This window comes from Carassius auratus, chromosome 17, assembly GCF_003368295.1.
Source record: "Carassius auratus strain Wakin chromosome 17, ASM336829v1, whole genome shotgun sequence".
Classification (NCBI taxonomy): Eukaryota; Metazoa; Chordata; class Actinopteri; order Cypriniformes; family Cyprinidae; genus Carassius; species Carassius auratus.
Window position 1 is genome coordinate 19658909 of NC_039259.1, and position 19172 is coordinate 19678080.

Here is a 19172-nt window from a genome sequence, read left to right on the forward strand (position 1 = left end):
CACATTGAGTTTGAACACTTGTCACACATAGCCCTACAGTTGCTCCAAAATTATTTAGACACTTAAGCCATAATGAAAAATGTTTTAATGTCATTGCATTAGATAATAAAGATCTATAATTTTGTTTCATATTTTAAAAATATATTATACAAGCACACATTTCAAGCAAAACATTAACCATTGTGAAAACAAGATTTGAACATTAAAAAATATATATACTCTTCAAAATGAGACAAAAAGTATTTGTCTGTTTATACATCCACTAAGAGTAACCTTGATAAAAGTAGATACATTTAATAATACGTGAACCCCCTTATAATTTACCTAGAAGTAAATCATGTGTAATGAATGTGATTTTTTTATATAATAACAAATACTACACTGATAACTAATCTTATGTTATTGTAATGTGTTAGGAGTATTTTGTTATGCAATGAAATTCATAGCCTATATTTAATTGTCCAAATAATGTTTGGGGTGGCTGTATGAGTCTGGGTTATCTAAAGATCTACACAAGCTCTATCCTAATTAACCAGGAAGAAGGTTCAATTGACTACAAGTAACTAGGGTCATACTTGTAAATTATTAATCTAGGCCAAACATGAAGCTGTGTATTGTTGTCCATGCTGTTTTATTGTGCTGAGTTGCGCCTTTAACCACAAACCTGGCAACTCATCTTCTCCAGAAACTGGTGGTGAAAATAAGAGTTTGGTTAATTCTGAGGAAGTATAAATGATGTAGGATGTGTTTCTGTTCGTCTTCGAGTAAACACTGTTGATTTACTCTTTATGGAGGTCTGTGTAATGATTCAGTTACTGTGAAGGCACATAGGTCTCTGGAGGGGGTTTTGTGAGAAGAAATTGCGTGGTTAAAAATGTATAGCTGCATATTTTCAAAACAGACATTCCCTGAGGCATTTTAAAACAACATAGCAAGATTTCAGTGCTGTAGCTTGAATTCAAATGTTTCCTTTTTCAACAGCCTGTGTTTACTATTACTAAATTGCATTCGTAGATCTGCCACGAAAGTCAATGCTTCTCCAAACCTAACCTGTCCTGAGCTGGTTATTTATTTTCAGTCTGCCTGATTGTGTTTTAAGGAGTGACCACGGAAGCCTTGGACATCACCAAGGAGATGATGACTTGGATAACAGGGAAGGAAAAATGACGGAGGCTCATTCATATTGATAATCAGCTGTCATAAAGGGGCCAGAGTGAATCATGACGGGCGCTCTGCTCAGCTGCATTCGGTTAGTGGCTATATTTACGACAACGTCCTCCGGCGTGTTTATACAGACACCCTCAGAAAGTCTCTTATTGTACACTCACTTTACTCGCTTAGACAGACAAATAAAGTAATACATAGGCTTGTAGATTAATTTTGCTTTCCTTTATTCCACACCATGATAAAGTAGATATTCATACCCTAATACTGCTCGTCAAGAATAAACAATGGCGCGTTTATCGTTACAGACAAAATGTCTTTGGTTCTGGTTTGTGAACCAAACACGACGTACCAGTTCTTAAATTTAGCACAGGGACACCTAGTTTCATATGTAAGTGTTTATGAACTAGCCTATCTGGCTCTTAAATGTAGGTTACAGCTTTTCAATGAAGATCGTTTATTCCTCTTCACAAGTCTGAATAAATTCATTCATGAATTGCTGATCCGGTTTGAATTCAAAGATCAGATGGCAACCGTCGCAGTTACAGCCTACTGGAGGGGGAAATTATCCTTAAATAAATAGATGTACGTAGATTTACACTGCAGTCTCTCACACAACCTTGTGCTCATCATTTTAAGTATTTGTGTTATTTTCTTTTTGTAACTGGACAGCCTACTATAGGTCTCATGTGTATCATATTGTGTTCATCCATGTAGCCTTTAGGCCTAGGTCTGTCCCAAATAATGCACTACACTGCATTTATTCTATGCCCTACACAGCTGACTACTGTATGAATTTGATCTTTTATGTCATTGATAATAACAGTCTGATTACTACTCCCACTTTGGCATTTGAAGTGCACTTTTTTTAAAAACTTTTCTTTATTTCTTTCTTTGGAATTTTCAGCATGAACACATTAACCACAGTATTTAACAAGCCAAAAAATATTATATGAATTGGGACACACATTAGGTATTATTATATATAATTTTTAATCAAAATGTCATATTCTCCTGGTGAAAACAGTGTCTTTCTGCTGACATATGCCAGACCTCACGATCGAAAGCAAACTCGTGTTTATTTTGGAGTGCAACTTCCACATCTCACAACCCAATTAACAACCAATGGATAGAAGAAAGTTCTTTTTTCCACTTTTTTTTCTTTTTTAAGTTAAATCCTTTATGTGCATCAAAATTCAGAAGAAAAGATTTGAAGGCACTTCCGTTTCACTGTGACTTTAAGAGCGCATGTATAGTAACTGGCATTGCACATACTCTAGTAAGAGGTTTGTATAGTAATTCTTCAAGTATATTGTGTTTATTATAAAAATTTCAACATTCAGTTTAGGAACAAAATAATGTGGTTATTTTATTCATTTAAATAATATGCTTAGATATATATGACAACATTTTAAACAACTAGATATCTGTACTGCAAGCCAACAGAAAGCATCATCATGATCCAGAACATCTCTGAAACCCTGCTCTTGGAACATCATACTTATTTAAGTGACAGAGAAGGTGTGGACACAGTGAAGGTCAGGCCTCTCTGATTGAGTACTGAGCTCTGTATTAGAGGACGATGCTCAGAAATGACCTGTCCCTTGAACAGTGATAGCATTGTGTTATTGCTTGCCCATGAACAACCTAACATCCATAAATCAGACACATATACTTACAGATTCCTATCATGTAGACTCTAATACTGTATAGACATGCACTTAGCCTCCCACTGTGAGAAAGTGACAGTAACTGGGACAATCCTCTTACACGTCTGCACTTGGGTGCTTGGTTCGTTTCCGTGGTGCATTAAGACGTCATGTCAGTTTGATCACAAGTGATTCCAGGACTGGGAGTAGGCTGTATGGGTCAAAAAGCAACACACACACACTCAACTCAATCATGCAGTCCTTGACCCTGCAGCAGCGAGAGGATGCATCTCCCGGATCAGCACAGTGGCCCAGCAGATAAGAAATGATGAATGCAGATTGTTCTGTGGCTGACACTATCATCAGTCTATGGTGACTTAGTAGCAGCAGGAGTCTACACCCTGGGCACCGAGCGTCCGTGAGTGATGACCACTCCCACAGCATCCTCGGCTGCATACCAGTGGCTGCCGTGTATGAAAACCAAATACCAATCCTCTATCAAACGCCTCCGGAATGGCTTCTTTATCTCTGTCTGCAACTGTATGACAAAGGGAGCCATCAGCTTGCCGCTTTTAATCTATTAGTATTCCTTTGGGGGGGGGAAAAAGCTCTTTCATTTTTTCCCTTGTAGAACTCATTTACTGATACAAAAACTAACCTGTTGCGGACTCTTTTGTGTCGCACAGGATAACCTGTATAAAGGTTTTGTTAAATGTTTAACAATGCTTATGATTTGCTTTATGTGGGAGAGATTGAACCAATAAGATACAATCGCTGAAACTGAAAAGATCATACAAAAATGCATTCATTTGAAATGACATACTGGACACTTTAATTGGGCATACAAGCCTAAAAAAAGAACACAGAGGTGATAAAAGTGATCCATACAACAGAAGTTGTATTATATCTAGTTTTATCGCAGTCTCTTGACAGTGAACATTAAATTTAAAGCAATTATGACATCAGTTACATCACATACTGAAAAAAAGAGGTATTGTTAAAGTGCCCCTATTATGGATTTTTGAAAAATTACGTTTCATGCAGTGTGTAACGCAGCTCTGAGTGAATGAAAACATGCTGCAAAGTTTTAATTCTGAAAGAGCACCTTCGTCTCTCAAAAGAAAGTAGACTCTGAATCATTGAAATGAGTCGCTTTAAAACGAATCCCAATGCGTTTCATGCTGATGACAACATGAAACATTAGCATATTGCCCGCCCACTAAAAATGCAAATTCATTCTTTCATTCATCCATTAGGTGCCGCTTTTGGAGGTAAACATAGTGGTTTCCTCAGTAATGCTCAACATAAAGCAGCACTGCGCTCAGAAACGCTGCTTTATCAGGAATTACAGATCATGATGAAATGAAAATGAGACCAATCAGAATCACTGCAGATTGGCATCACGCAAAAGAGGGGTTTGGAAAAATTCATCATTGAACAAATCGTTTGGGAATAAATAAATTAATATCATAAGACAATGAAAGTGGTTTTTGACATTGCATGCATGCCAACCTGTTATTGGGGTCTCCCCCTAAACCAAAATATGAACCTATCATAACCCATAATAGGGGCACTTTAAGCAATTAGCATTCACCCACATTCTATGCATTATAATTCAAGGATATATTTAAGATTAATTTAAAGGGATAGTCCACCAAAAAATAAATTTCTGTTATTAATTACTAACCCTCATGTCGTTTCAAACCCATAAGACCATCTTCGGAACACATATTTTCGATGAAGTCCAAGAGGGTCAGAAAGATTTCATCGAAACATCTTAATTTGTGTTCCAAAGATGAACTAATGACAGAAGTCTTTCATGATTTGTTATTTCTCTTCTCTGGTAATGTATAAAGTAGTGACTTCTTTCTTAGATCCACTGAAAGTTTTTTTTTTTCAATGACCATTAACGTGTGGATAACGATTTATATATAATTCTCATAATGTATAAATTATGAGTAAACTGACAATATACAACCTAAGGGAGGGGAAAGCAGGTGCCCCAGCACCCCCAAGACAAAACAAAGCACCCCCCCCCCCCAAAAAAAAATGAAATAAAATAAAAACATTTGACTCATTACACATGCATAACAGAGTTTCATAACCAATGGTTTAAAAAGGGATAACCCACAGGCATAATTAATTGTGTTTAGAAATGATCACATCCAGCATCTAAGGAGATGGCTATTCTTTCTGTTACATGTTAGTTTGTGTAATTTTACTCATAATCTGTGAATGTGACTGTGTCCCTCAGGTCCAGCTGCTCCGCCACAAACAGATGAAAAAGATTTTATGTCTCTCTCCCAACTCTTGATTTATTAATGCTACATTCCCTTTTATCTCTCTCTCTCTCTCTTTTAAATAACAATGTAATTGGCTCCTCGTGCAAACAGACATTGATCATTTTTCAGATTATGTATCAATAATGAATGTTTTCATGCACTACCAAGTATCATTTTGAAGTATTTGTCTTGAAGAAAAGTTATTTTATTCATGAAAAAGCCATTATTAGTTCTATTTTCCCAATGGAATAAACTGTTTAAACTCCAGTTCAAAGAATGAAATTATTTATTCATTGTTTGTACATCAGCGCTTATGAAACAGAAATGTTCTTATGGCACTCGTCCACGTTGACCATCTTTCTCTTTCATTTTTGGCTATCTAATGGGGTATGAACACATGAAACCTTTGGGATATTTCAATCTGGAATTTATTTATTTTTATTTTTTAAGATTATGTCTGCTCAAATTAATGTCTGATATTTAATATGTATTTGTATGTCTTCTTCTGTGAATTAGATTTGCTGTTAAGTTCTTCTGTTTAAACTATATTAGTTAACTGGAAATTGCTTCCTTTTTTCTTTTTTTGAACAGGACACATTCGGCTGAATATGCATTGAGTTGCATGTGATTGCATGTCCTGTCCTTGAAGAGGATCAAAGACTTGGCCAGGGTTGTAAATGAACCCAAAATATGACCATCACTTTAGGTAAATATCTAAGATTTGTTATTAGGAGTTAATTTGGCATATATTCAGCTTAACACTATGACTCTCTTCTTTGATATCCAGAGCAGAATTTGGTGAATTTTAAATTCTGTAAGACATGCAGTTTTTAGGACAAGGGTCCCAGACAGCAACATAGTGTCGGCCCAGATCCGGCCCACATCTGGCCCGCATGAAATCCATGGTCAGATGTGGGCCGAATCTGGACCACACCTTTTAGAATCTTTCTTTTAAAGAGCGCATGATGAGGCACCAGAAAGGCTGAGTTGTTCCTGAGTGCTACATGTTTGATTGTTTTACTGGAATAACAGCTTGACTCACACACATACACACTAACCCACATCCCGCTTTCCCCTTCACAACTCATCCGGCATTCTCTCAGATTCTTCAGCATGCCATTTACAAATCCCGTATTGTCCTCAAAACATCTGAACTGAAGAAAAGGGATCGAAATCGTGCAAAGAAAACAGATTTGCTGGAGTTTTATTGTTTCCTAAAGACCTCTATTTATCTCCGTCACATATTTTACTTCACTTTTTATTTCTCAAAGTAGGCTTCTCTTTGAAAGTCAATTTTAAGTATTTGCTACAAAAAAAATCTATTTAACATTTCCACCTGTATTTCCCAGAAACATTTTCAGTTTATTGAACATGTTGAGATAAGCTGTCACAACAGAGACTGTTATTAAAGGTTAAATTATAAAACAAAATATAGAAACAATAAAACAGTATTTGTAAAAAATAATTTAAAACCACTTTTTTTTTATTTTTGTGCAATTGCACTTAAAAACCCTGAGATATAGACATTGGGACAACTAACCCCGGTTACTTGTGTACATTCATATATTTCATAGAATGCCATCTTCTTGTGCTGACGCTATTTTTTTTTTTGCTAACTTCCTGTATAGCTCCCTTTAGTTGCGACACAGGTTTCATTGTGCCAGCATGATACAGCGTTTGCATCCGGATGAGCTGGCAGGCTATCTCCTAGATAGTCTGTGTGTTTATACTGCATCTCCGTTCTCGTAGATCAGACAGCATGGACAGCCATTTCATAATGATGGAGAGCTTGGACTTTACTGTCTCACACGAGCAAATTGCTTCCTGATAAGAATGGAGAATTCGTTTACTCACAGTAGAGTGGGGGCTTCACCATTCACATACTGGAAATGAGAAATGATTGTGTGTGGAGGAGAATGCATAATCCCTCCATAGGCCGTGATGGACGAAACTATCAAGACGATAGCATCCACTAAATGGCATTGATTATGTGTGATCATGTGGGTAGGTGCGTACTGTCCTCCACAGCCATTATTGGATCATTTCTCCATTGCCGTTTTCATCTCAGTCACAACTAAATTAATATGGGTGCTGCTTTATTGCTTCACAGAAGATACCTTGATTTTTAGCTCCAGCTGCTCTGGCATTCGGATTATTTAGGGTCAGATCAGTGAGTGTATTTGAAAGACATCCAAAATTCCCATCCTGGGTCTAACAGCTGTCAAAAGCTGCAAAGTGTTCCAAGCTCCTTTTATGGCTCAAACACTTTTAAGGGAAATTCAAAAGATGCTTTAATAGAGACATTTTGCCCAATTTTCTAATCGAAAGCAATTTGAACCAAGTGAAATTCTGTGACGGATGTAATTCTATTTATTAGGTTAACCCCTGCTATCCAGATACTCTTACCTAGAAAAGAAACAAAACACATAGGAATTTTGATAAATAAGAGGCAATACAATATATACTGAGAAAGCAAACATTAATTCACAATTGTAATATCAGAATCCTTAGGGTAGAAGCGTAGTTATTTTTTGGTCTTTGCTTTTGAAAAAAAAATAAAAAAATTCACCAGATTCTGTGACATACTTAGAATTCTGAAAGATGTTGGAATGTCTGACTGCCATTTTCACCCTCTCAGAGAGTATGACTGAAGCAGTAGAACATACTGTACAGTTTTCTTGCCGAGGTGAAATATTGAAATTTCCGGGGCATGCATAATGGTCTGAAATGAAACATTTGTCAAAATAATGTATGTAAAGCATAAAAAAAGAGACTGAACCGTGACTTTCATATCCTGGAAAAGCAGAAGCGTGCTAAGCTACAACAGTCTCTTTCAAATTACAGATAGAACTGTGTGTTGAAACATTGCAGGCTTCTCAGTGGACACTATGTTTGCTGTTACACACTCCAAAAGTGTTTACACTCAGTCTCCACTGTTACTTATGAGCACATTATTTCTTCCTCAGTGGGATATAATGTGGAAAGATATGTTGTCCTTGTCATCTCTCATTTGATAAATGCTCCATCCTCGGTTAATGGAAGATTTCTCAGAGCTTCAATACACCATAAAACTTCTCTTACAACTGTATAACCTTGAGTGGGATTAAAACATCTAAACATTCACCCTTCAGTATTATATATGCAGTGATGGATCAGCTTCACTGCAGCTAATTGCTAGCACAATTGCTTCTAATTATATTAATGCCTCATCAGTTTGACTGGGCCTAGATTAGTAAAAACCTGATGGAAAGCCTTTAGAATTCATTTTCATATCGTAAATTCTCAAACATCTAAATTGGAAAATGAAGTGTGCTAAAAAGTCCAATCATGACTGTTTCATGCAATTATGAAACTATAAAAACAGAATATGATAATCCTGTTTATAAGGATGTGAACCCATGGCGTTCTGAGCGTGCTTATGGTAAACATTTATCCACTTTTTAGAATTAATAAATGTGTGAAATCACAATGTTTGACAATGTAAAAAAAAAAAAAAAAAAAAGCTTTATTAAAAATATGTGTAAAAAATTTGAGCCCATGTGTATAATACATAGATTTATAAATACTTATTAATGCACAATATCACATCATATATAGTACTTATAGGGTAAACATCTGGAACATCTGCTTTAGGGAGAAAATCTTGCACATTTTTTATTTATGCTAAATAATTATTCATACATATAGTTTGTGTGTTATAGTTTCTGAAAGGATGCTTGAAGAGGTAAAACACAACTATAGATTTTTTTTCTTTATACTCATGTGTGAATAGATTGCCACCTAGTGGATGTTATGTTTGCAAACGCACACTTTTGACTAGTCTTTTTAATTTGATTAATTTATTGGAAAATATATTTACAAAGACACCATGAGTGAACATACCATTTTAACTATACATCACTTTATAAAGAGTTAAGCAAATTCTGATGGCATGAAATATTGCTCCATGTCAAAAAGACCCCTGTGTGTATGGCATGATAATCTGTTTTCAACTGTAGTCAAATATAAACATGAGTTAAACGATGAAGATTATCAATAAAAACCGCACGAACACGTGGTTTTGTCCTTTGAATTGAAATGAAGCACATGGACTCTGTTGTTTGTCTGGACGTGAAGGTTTTGAGTCAGATTGAGGACTGTAGGACTGGGGCTTTTGGGTGCATCCAAAATCACTAACTGCTTGAGTCGAGGCAGATGCTGAAGTTGAAGAAACACTGCTTCTGGAACATTATGGTGTCTGAAAGAGAGAAGTCGATTAAAATGAAGGGAACTACTGAGGTCACACACATAGAAAGCAGTGCGTTTACTCATTCTGACAAAATAGATTTAGAATTCATGACAAATAACGCTCACCTCACTTTCAGGATTTGCAGCTTTGGGAAAATCTGGGGCATTTCTGTGATTACATCAGAGATGTCATGACAACACAAGTCCAAATGGAGCTGAAGGAGATCTGGCACCTGTTGTCCCATGATCCTAACAGACTCCAGCTCTGCCTTCACTCCCATGAGAGACAGCCGCTGCACCGTCCTGGGAATCCTTTCAGCGTAGACTCGGAGAGAGTATCCTACTAGAAAAAGAGGGATTCATTGCCTAAAAATCTGTTCTGAATTGAAGATTCTTTGGCTGATGATACACAGGGCATCTTTTTTTCCTTAATAAAGCAATGTTGCTTGGGCACTTTCCCATGGAGAATGGATTAGAAATGTCTATCTGGATATTTTAGATCGATCGTGGGTCCTGTGTATCACCTGGTTGCCCATTGAAGGCAACATTTCCAAAAGCTGCACAGTGTATCATCAGCCTTCTCTTCATTAAGATGCTTGTCTTAATCATCCAGACGTTCTGAACCAGAAACTATAGAATAAAAACGAACGGTAACACTTAATATTATTAGGCGTGTTTGTTAACATTTGTTAGTTAACGACATTAGCTAACATGAAATAACAGTAAAAAGCATTTTGTTCATCTTATTAGTTTATTAACATTTACTAATGTATTATTAAAATCAAAAGTTGCATCTGTTAATGTTATAAATACTGAGGATAATAAAAACTGTAATTTATTGCTCATTGTTAGTTAATATCAATGCATTATTTCGAATAAACTAATGACCTTACTGTAAAGTGCTACTCAAACAATGAAATGACAAAATGATTTAATACAATGTATATTATTGTTTAATATAATACAATTTCATATGACTATTTTTTTATAATAATAATTATTATTATTTTAATCATTATTCTGCGGTTCTCAAGAATGGAATATATTTTGTTGGTTTTTTAATCCTAACATTATTTATCTTACAGCTTATCTACTGATGTTCCCTGGTTGTAGACTCTTTTTAAACTTTTCCAAGGCTACAGCGAAGCATCACAAGTGTTGTGCTTTTTTCTTACTTACAAGAAATGTTGAGCTCTGAAAGTACACTGAGGCCTTGAAGCCATTTTGTGAGGCAGCAGAAGTCTGGATTTGCATGCCATTTTCTGTAATGCACTGTCAGTTTGGTGAGGGAGGACAGAGCGTTAAAGGCAACGGAGGAGAGGCAGGGGTCTTCATAGTTCAGCAGCTCCAGGCTGCTCAGGCCAAACCCTGCATCCCGAGTCACTCCTGTGTGAAAGACAAGATGGGGAGGACTCTACAAAGCGACAATTCTTTCTTCCCCTTATTATTCTTTCCTCACAGCATACATACCTGAATGTCCATATGCTTTAGCTGGACAAAAATAATCATCAGGCAGAATCCCATACTTGGGCCCAAATCTTAAGGAAAGGTGTTTTAAGTTGGGCAGACGCCCCAACATGCCATGAAGGGCACTTTTATGGATAGGATTTTTATCTTCGTGGTACTTCAGTGTGGTAAGATTGACAAGTTGCGAGATCGCAGCACTTATCTCCGATATCGAGGCTCTCTTGACCTCACACAAGCAGAGATGAGTCAGTTGTCTCAGAGATAAAAGTGAGCTGGTCAGACTCCGACAGCAGCACTGACGGATGACAAGCCTCTGGAGGTGTTTTAAAGCCCTCAGAGTCACCAGAGCTGTGCCATCGCTGCACTGAACCAGAGTCACTGAACCGATCCACGGCAGACACGTCACAGTCTGCTGCAAGACTTTCGCCGTTGCCTTTTGAACAACAACAGACTTGATTTTCCTCTGACAAAGAGTTTTCCAGAAATGTGAGTCGTAGAGCTTTTGGAGGACGATAACACTGTCTGTCCATAAGGACCAGTGGTCGATCAGTCTCTTGAAGTACGTGCAGCTTAAACGAACATTCAATTTGTCGCGATCAGAGAGAAATCCAAACACATGGATCCACACTTCTTCCGGTAACGTTAGTTGGATCTTGGACATCGTCTCCTTTGATAAAAGACAAAATGTTAACTGCTTACGTATTTCCTAACATTTTAACTTCATTCTTATACACAACTCACTCGGTATTCTCTCCAGGTTCATATTTTTGACAGAAACGTGCGAAATAAGAACTGTAGCGAAGCGAAGCGTGCGCGAAACATTCGTTTGAGTCGGATCTTTCAAAATGAATCAATTGAACCGGTTCAATTAAATGATTCGATCGCATTGAAAAGCTTGAATGTGGGAAGGAAAATTGTACTACTGCACAGTAGTTGACATGTTCGTGTCCAAAATATGATTAAAGAGATGTCTTTTAACTTCTCCAGCATGTTCATGTTTACATTATTGTTTAACGTAAATTCAAACTGAGAACTTGAAACTTTTATGCCGTTGCACTTACTCTGTAACATTTTGTCAGTTAGGGTTACTTTGTCACTATGTGGCAGTAGCCATAATTTGTTTAATTTATATTAACTTTTTATATATATATAGATTAAAACAAGCAAATTTTGGGGCAAGAGTTATTAAGTAATTTTGACATTGTTTAAAACAAATGCAAATTTTACTTAAGTTCTAAATGACTTTGTGTCATGGCTGGGACTTAACTAACGTGGGGTTACAATAAAGGACACAATTAACAAATCCTAATCGGTATAATAAACAGCAATATGTTACGCAATGCCTTTTTAATGTCAAATAATCGCAGAACTCTTTTTAAACCAATTCTGTGAAACAAACTATCCAAAAGAACCGAGTCACTGAAATGAACCACTCACTTCGTAGTAGCGTTATTGGCGGAAGTGACGCAGTCCTTACGCAACGCGAGACGTTAGCCCCGCTTTATCCGGGAAAATTCAAACGAGTTTACATGGTAAGCGAGTCGTTTTATGTAATCATAGGCCCTAAAGTCACTTAACCAACTATAGATTATGTTGAACTTTGTTTCACTTACTCATTTTAATCGGGGTTTGTCGACGGTTAAGTGTGCAAGGGGTTGTTTTCGTTTTACCTCTAACGTTAGTAGTTTACAGCCAGACTAACGTTTATTTTGTTTGTTATTGTTTAATTTATGGTAAAGTGTTTATGGTTTAAATCGATTAAGGTATTTATTTTATTGCTGGTATTGTGTGTCAGCAGAAGCTATATATACATACATATATACATTCAAAGCGTTGAATCAGTCGCCACTTTTTAGCTTATTTTGTTAATTTGACTTTTCCCCTTTGTATATCATAGAATTTTGATGAGAACATGGACCACTGTGGAGCTGTAAACATTTAGTCTGTCTTTCCTGTAATACAATAATGTATCATTCACTGCAAGACTATTTCATTGCTCCTGAAGCCCCTGAGCTTGGTGGCATGATCACACCAGTCAAAATCATACCTAAAGCAGCTCACAATTGGACAACTGGGTCAGGCAGAAAGATTTCAAACCGAGATGTGTTGGTGATGAACTCCACTGCACAGAATGCTGAAGAAAACAGCTCAAATATCCCCTGTGAGATCAGCAGCATCAATGCCACGGTGGAGGAAGCCCCTCAAGACAAAGCTGACCTGATGTTGAAGAGATGCAATGAGACGCCGGCAAAGATTTTTGCAAGAATGAAGGCAAAAGTTCAGAGACAAAACTCTGCAGGGCATGGGGTAGCTTCTGATCATGATGAAAACCAAGAGATTTGTGGCAGTATCCACTCGAATCCTGTAAAACAGTACTCACAAAAGAATAACGCAAGCCAGGAGACCTATGTGTTAGCCCTCTCTCCTCCACAGTCACCGGGAGGAGATGCACAGAATGGAGATATAGATTTACCACAAAATAGTAATTCCATCAGTCTTCATAAAGTGCCTGGAAGACAACATGAAACCTTTAACATGGATTCAGAGTCATTTATTAGTGAGTTCCCCTTATTTATTTATTTTCCCCCAGATTTCATACATTATGAATTCTTCTAATTTCACCTCTCTTTTTCTAGAGCCATATGTCTTACTTGAGAACACACCTGGGGAGATGTTATCGGAGATGAAAGCAAGGCAAAAGCAAATGCCAGAGAATCTTTCTAAAAGAAACAGACGTATGATTTGAATGTTTTCTTTTAGTTATTGATGTTGTTTGGCATTTTATGCCGGTTGTATTGAGTACGACCCGATTCATTTATAAAAATTCTGTTTGCATTTGGTTACTCAAGAGCCTCGTGTGCTGTTGGACAAGGTGGTTCCTGATGGGACATTAACTCAACTTCCATGGAAGCCCATCACTTATGTCAGCAGTTCAAAAGACAGAAATAAAGGTATGTTAAATTTTTATCCTGTGTTACTTACAAAACTAGAATTCTTCTGTCACCAAGACAAATTCTTTGTGTGGGAAAAGATATTTGGCAAAAAGTAATATTCATATTTTTACCAAAAATTGGATAACACATTTACTGTGATCTAAATAATAAAGACAAGAACTATATGACACTGATCCTAACAAATTAGCATTGTGTAATTTGTAAACTGCAGGTGGTGGTGTTTTTGGTGAGTGGAGCATTTCTGTAGAAAAGGAGAATGAAGGAGAACTCCAAAAAGACATGTCCAGTAGTCCTGAGTCTGATCTGATTGACCAGTCGGAGTGCACAGAAGGGGTCCCTGGACCCCCCGAGCCCCCTCATAATCTACTGGAGGATCCTCTACTACAGCTCTCTCCTCGGGTGTTGATCCCACAAAAGAAACTGTCTGTGTTTCAGTCAAAACAACAAGCTAGACAAGCAGACGTAGCTCTAGATGAGGAAACAAATGTAAGTTAAAAAAAAAAGAGCATTTGTTTCTTAATGGTTCTTAAAATAATTGACAAAACATCAAAACAATGCAAAAACATGATTTGGTGATTATGATCTGTATGTCAGCATTTGTAGTTAGTACATTGTTTTGTCTTGTAGGTGAGAGGGATCCATTTAAGACACTGGGTTTTGAAACTGCTCAACAATGACCTTGTGGTTGATGGTATTCGCGTGTAAGATATTTGCTTTCTACCCCCTTTGTTCTTGTATATCTAAAGTACTTGTCATAGTGTCTGTGTTACATGTAAATTCCATTATATTATAGCATTACACTTTTTCATTAATTCTCTGGGAAGCTGTTATATGTAGCTCAAATGATTCTGCTTGATGCATACAGAGATACTATGATACCTTGGCATAGCAGTTTTATCATCGAAAGAGTCTCAAGTAATGTTCTCAAGACGTCATCCGGCAGAACCTACATCCTCATTGGGAAAATGGCCAAACATCCCAATTCATGTAAGATGATGCTTTTTAAATCCAGTTGCATCACTTGCCTTGTGTTTATTTCATTTTTACAGTTTTGTTTCAACCCCTTGCAGCATTTCCATCATGGTTTTTGAAGAAATTTCTCTTTGGGTTTCCAAAAATGTGGAAGGAGTACCTGGATCAGGTTTTGAGTTGTCATAGGGGGTAAGTAGCCTCAACTCTGTTATTTTCTTATTTCTAACATTCTACATTTTATATTTCATTAAATTGCCTCTTCTTGTTTTAGACCACAAAAAAATCAGGATAACAGTGTAAAAACTTCCAAAACTAAAAATCAACAGGCCTCTAAAAACTCAACATCCAAACATTCCAAAATTCAGAGCGTTGTAACCTGTGAGTATAACATTTTAGCTCTGACATTTAAATAATTCTGTCTGAATGATTTGTTACAGAATCAGTCCTAAAAAGATGATTCCTTTATCGTCTAGTTGGTTCTATGTTATTAGTGTCAGTATCAAGAATGTTTGGAGTCCCCGTTCAAATATTTAGTTTAGTTCTGTTCATCCCCATAAGTTTGAAACTGTCACACTAATATATTAACTTTTTTTGTGTTACAGCTCCCATCACTCCCACTGACAGCGTTCAGCAGGGCAGTGCAAAAGTTTCCCGCAGCGGCCGACTCATCAAACCTCCACTGGACTACTGGAAAGGAGGGAGGATTGTTATGGACTCTGACATGAATGTCACCGTTCATGAGGACTACTCTACCTCAATGCCGTCCACGGTACTCTTCTCATTTCATTCAGCCCTGCAAACAATGTCTTTGATCTCTAGGGGCATTTATGGGGACTTTTTATATTGTTGTGGAGCAGGTGGGCCAATTCTTAAATTTGATGTTATTTTTCTTTCCAGCCAAAGAAGCCAGTAACTATGGCAATATCAAAAATCATAGAGGAACAATCATCCAGGCCTGAAACTCTGGGAAGAGGTGTGAACTAATAACATGTTCTAAACTGTTTGAAATTTCTGCAAATTTTCATATTTACTTGTTTTACAAAAGGGAGGCGTAACACATCTAGCAGTGAAGATGAATTGTCAGTGCCACAGAGAAGGATCAAACATAATTCCAAACTCCAAAGAATGGTCCAGAGCAATCCACCCCTAACTGAGAGTACAAAACTAAATAAACCTCCAAGAGCTCAGAAAGGACCCCTGGTTATGGCTCTCAGCTCTAAATTGGGTCATGGCATGAAACAAAAAGCTATTCGACCTCAAAGAGCCTCTCTGAGAAAGCAACAATCAAGAGGAGAGGAAAACGCAATGGGCTCAGAGTCAGAAATGATGGAGAACACAAAGATTGATTCAGTGAATGGTCATTTCGCACCTAGGGATGGATCAATGTCATATGATGAGCAGGAAACAGGGTCTGAGAATGATCTAAAGCCAAAGCACAAGAAGAAGTCTTCCCAGAAGCAAATTCAGGATGAACCACAATCCATGCCACACGACAGCAGTTCTTTACGCCGAAGCGCTCGGATATACTCCAAAGCCCAGTACTCTACTGACTCAAACAGCTCATTTGCATCTCCAGACCCTCCTAAATGGCAAAAAGGAAAAGGGTCCACAGACCATAAACCACTAACAAATCCTCATAAGACTGAGCTTTCTATGGTGAAAAACTCTACTAGTCATAAAGAACAAAATCAACAGGACTCAACAGTGAGAGTTTTACGTAGACCACAAAAGACCTCTCCGAGAAATTCAGATGTTTTGGTAGGAGATTCTATTGATTTTCCCACTTATAATGATGATGAAGAAAGAAGGCGACACAACAAGAAGCCTGCAGACCGCAAACTGCTAACAAAACCTCATAAGACTGAGACCTCTGTGGTGCAAGACTTTACCAGTCAAAAGGAACAAAATGAACAGGACTCAGTGAGACGTTCACGTAGACCAAAAAAGATCTTGCAGAGAAACTCGGATGATGTTTTGGTCGGAGATTCTATTGATTTTCCCAAAGATGATGATGTAGAGAGAAGGCGACACGACAAAAAGCCAAGACAAAGGAAAGCTAAATCTGAACTCAAAACAAATGGCCACCTTGCATTCTCAGAGGACATGCATTCTGAGCACTCGGAGGGTGAGGAAAGTGTTCAACACACCGTTTCAAATAACAGATCAAAGAAATCTGAAACCGGAAAAGCAAACACTAGAAGCAAAAAGCCACAAACAGAAAGCAGAATTATGAATGAACCAGATGAGCTGTTGGATGGAAATTGGACTGAAGAAGAGCTACAAAAACTGCACGAGTAAGCTTTAATCGTGAATACCATTGTGTGTGTGTGTGTGTGTGTGTGTATATATTAAATTATATAACTTTTTTTTTATTTATTTTTTTTAAGTATTTTGTTTTTTACAGTCGTTGCAAAAAAAATTCTGCCCATTATTTTACAAATTCACGTCATTCTTTTGGATGCAAGAAATTTGAAATGTAGATAGATTATGATCGTACTGTGTATCTTTCTGGACAGGGCTGTCAACTCATTGCCCAAGCACAAGAGTGGTTACTGGGCAAAAGTTGCGTATATTGTCGGCACTCGTTCGGCTGAAGAGTGTCAGGAACAGTTTAATTCCAATCAGAAGACTAACAAAAGATCCAGAAAAAGAGCTCAGAAAGCAGCAGCAACTGATGAGCCAGGTATAATTTGAAGGGTTATGAGTTTTTACAGTTTGTGAAAGTTTTCAAATTCATGAAAATGAAAAAACTAAACATGGTTTTGGCTTGTTTTTTCTCACAGGAAAGGAAATAGTTGAAATAACTGCTAAAGCCGGAACACTTAAAAGGAGGCAGCAGATGAGGCATTTCTTGGACCACATGCCTAAAGATAACCATGATGATGTTTTTGCCAACTCACCAATGCACAATAAACAAATCAAGGTGCTTTACTGGACATGCTCTGAACTAGATTCTTCATTAACTCCACATGCAGGCCTGATAAAGCCCCCTGTCTGAATGGTACAGTGTCCTGTCTATACCCTAAGAAAATCTAACTTGATGTTGTCTTTTGAAGTTGCCTGTATTTGCTGCAAATGGAGATAAAGATTTCAGCCTGCTTCAGAACCCTCAGACGCCGAGTTCTAGCATTTCTTCTGCTGCTAAAACCCCTCAGTGTCTGCACATCAGCCCAGGAATGCTGGGATCCATCAACCGGTAGGCTTTCATCTCGACTGCCAAAGCTATATTTAGTGGGCGGATGCTGAATGCACTCATCAGGCTTATTGCCTAATTTTAGAAATGTTTCAAAAATGCAGATGTCTAATTTGGGTTTTTGCATAAACCATTAATTGTTTTGCTTATTTTAAGGAATAACATGGACAAGTACATTTACCATCTTCAGAAGAACCAGAAGGGACGGAAACGGGTCAAAAAGGCTGCCCCAGTGGTAACTTTCTCAAAATCCTGCATATCTTTAATCTTGTTTCCATAAGTGATCCAACGGTTTTATTTTTCTCATTATTAAGATGCAATATTTTTCTTGTGCAGGACAAGCTTACACCAACTCCAGTAGTAAAGAAGACGCTTAAGAGATGTGTTGGTATGCAAATTTTGGTAACTGAAGCATATAACTGTACATTGAGTTGAAAAATATGTTGTTTATTCATCACCACTGTGTTTTTAACAGCTGAAGATGAAGATTTTGTGGTGTGGAACATGCTGTCAGATAAAGATATCCCATCCAGAGATGATGACAGTGATGAGGAGGACGATTATTTTATGGACTGCTGCTGAGTCTCACTAAATTTCAGTGCTGTTAATCATTATTTTACAATATTTTAGCTTCCACGTTTCCAGTTGTTTTTAAGTGTGTCTTGGTTTGTCGAACACCAGTGCTCATGAAACGTAACGTTTTCTAGCTCTAGCTCACAAAACATCTGAAATGAAGATTTGTAATTTGCCTTGTTTGACCAGTTCTTCTACAGTGCAGTGTTTATCAGTGAGTTGTATATATAATTTTTTTTTTATTTGAAGTTCAAATCTTTAGATTTTGTTCCATAATTCTGATGAAAAAGGATAAACTCAGTTCGGTATATAGAAATGCAAAAGAAATAAACGGAGCAATTCCAATAGGGTCCTCGCACTGCAGTGCTCGGGCCCTAACAAGTTCTAATTAATTCCTCTGGTGTGAAAGCAACAAGTTGAAAATGCCACATTTTAGATTCTTTTATTTGATTATATTGTAAATAAATATATAAGCAAATACAATGTATGAACAAATAAAATGGTTAAAACTTATTTTCTCCACCAGTTTTACTCAAGTATGTTGTGCTCACAGCTCTGTCTTCGTCACGTTGTTTATAAATATGTTTTTGGAAAATGTCTCTATTGGTCTTTGTGCTTATTTTTAAATGTTGAGTAAAAGAACAACATCAATCAATTCCTTTATATTTTCATATTTTATCCCCAAACTACA

General features: G+C 37.2%; 2 protein-coding genes across 3 annotated transcripts; one reads left to right on the plus strand and one right to left on the minus strand.

Moving 5' to 3' along the window:
* Positions 1–8917: 8917 nt before the first annotated feature.
* Positions 8918–11650, minus strand: im:7136021 (uncharacterized). Of its 2 annotated transcripts, XM_026286294.1 has the most exons (5): positions 11531–11650; positions 10793–11456; positions 10502–10708; positions 9449–9665; positions 8918–9332 (listed from the first exon to the last, which is right to left on the minus strand). In XM_026286294.1, the coding sequence occupies exons 2-5, from the start codon at positions 11448–11450 to the stop codon at positions 9128–9130; spliced, it is 1287 nt and encodes a 428-aa protein (XP_026142079.1). In that variant the 5' UTR covers positions 11451–11456; positions 11531–11650; the 3' UTR covers positions 8918–9127. The 2 variants fall into 2 exon arrangements, with proteins under 2 accessions (XP_026142079.1, XP_026142078.1); XM_026286293.1 differs by having other exon boundaries at positions 10793–11645.
* A 566-nt stretch (positions 11651–12216) lies between these two features.
* mis18bp1 (MIS18 binding protein 1) lies at positions 12217–19078 on the plus strand. Its single transcript, XM_026286292.1, has 18 exons — positions 12217–12321; positions 12687–13346; positions 13426–13524; positions 13639–13740; positions 13955–14229; positions 14371–14444; positions 14609–14730; positions 14814–14904; positions 14987–15093; positions 15318–15484; positions 15613–15688; positions 15761–17009; positions 17232–17398; positions 17499–17638; positions 17772–17911; positions 18065–18143; positions 18245–18296; positions 18384–19078. The coding sequence occupies exons 2-18, from the start codon at positions 12755–12757 to the stop codon at positions 18488–18490; spliced, it is 3639 nt and encodes a 1212-aa protein (XP_026142077.1). The 5' UTR covers positions 12217–12321; positions 12687–12754; the 3' UTR covers positions 18491–19078.
* Positions 19079–19172: the final 94 nt, after the last annotated feature.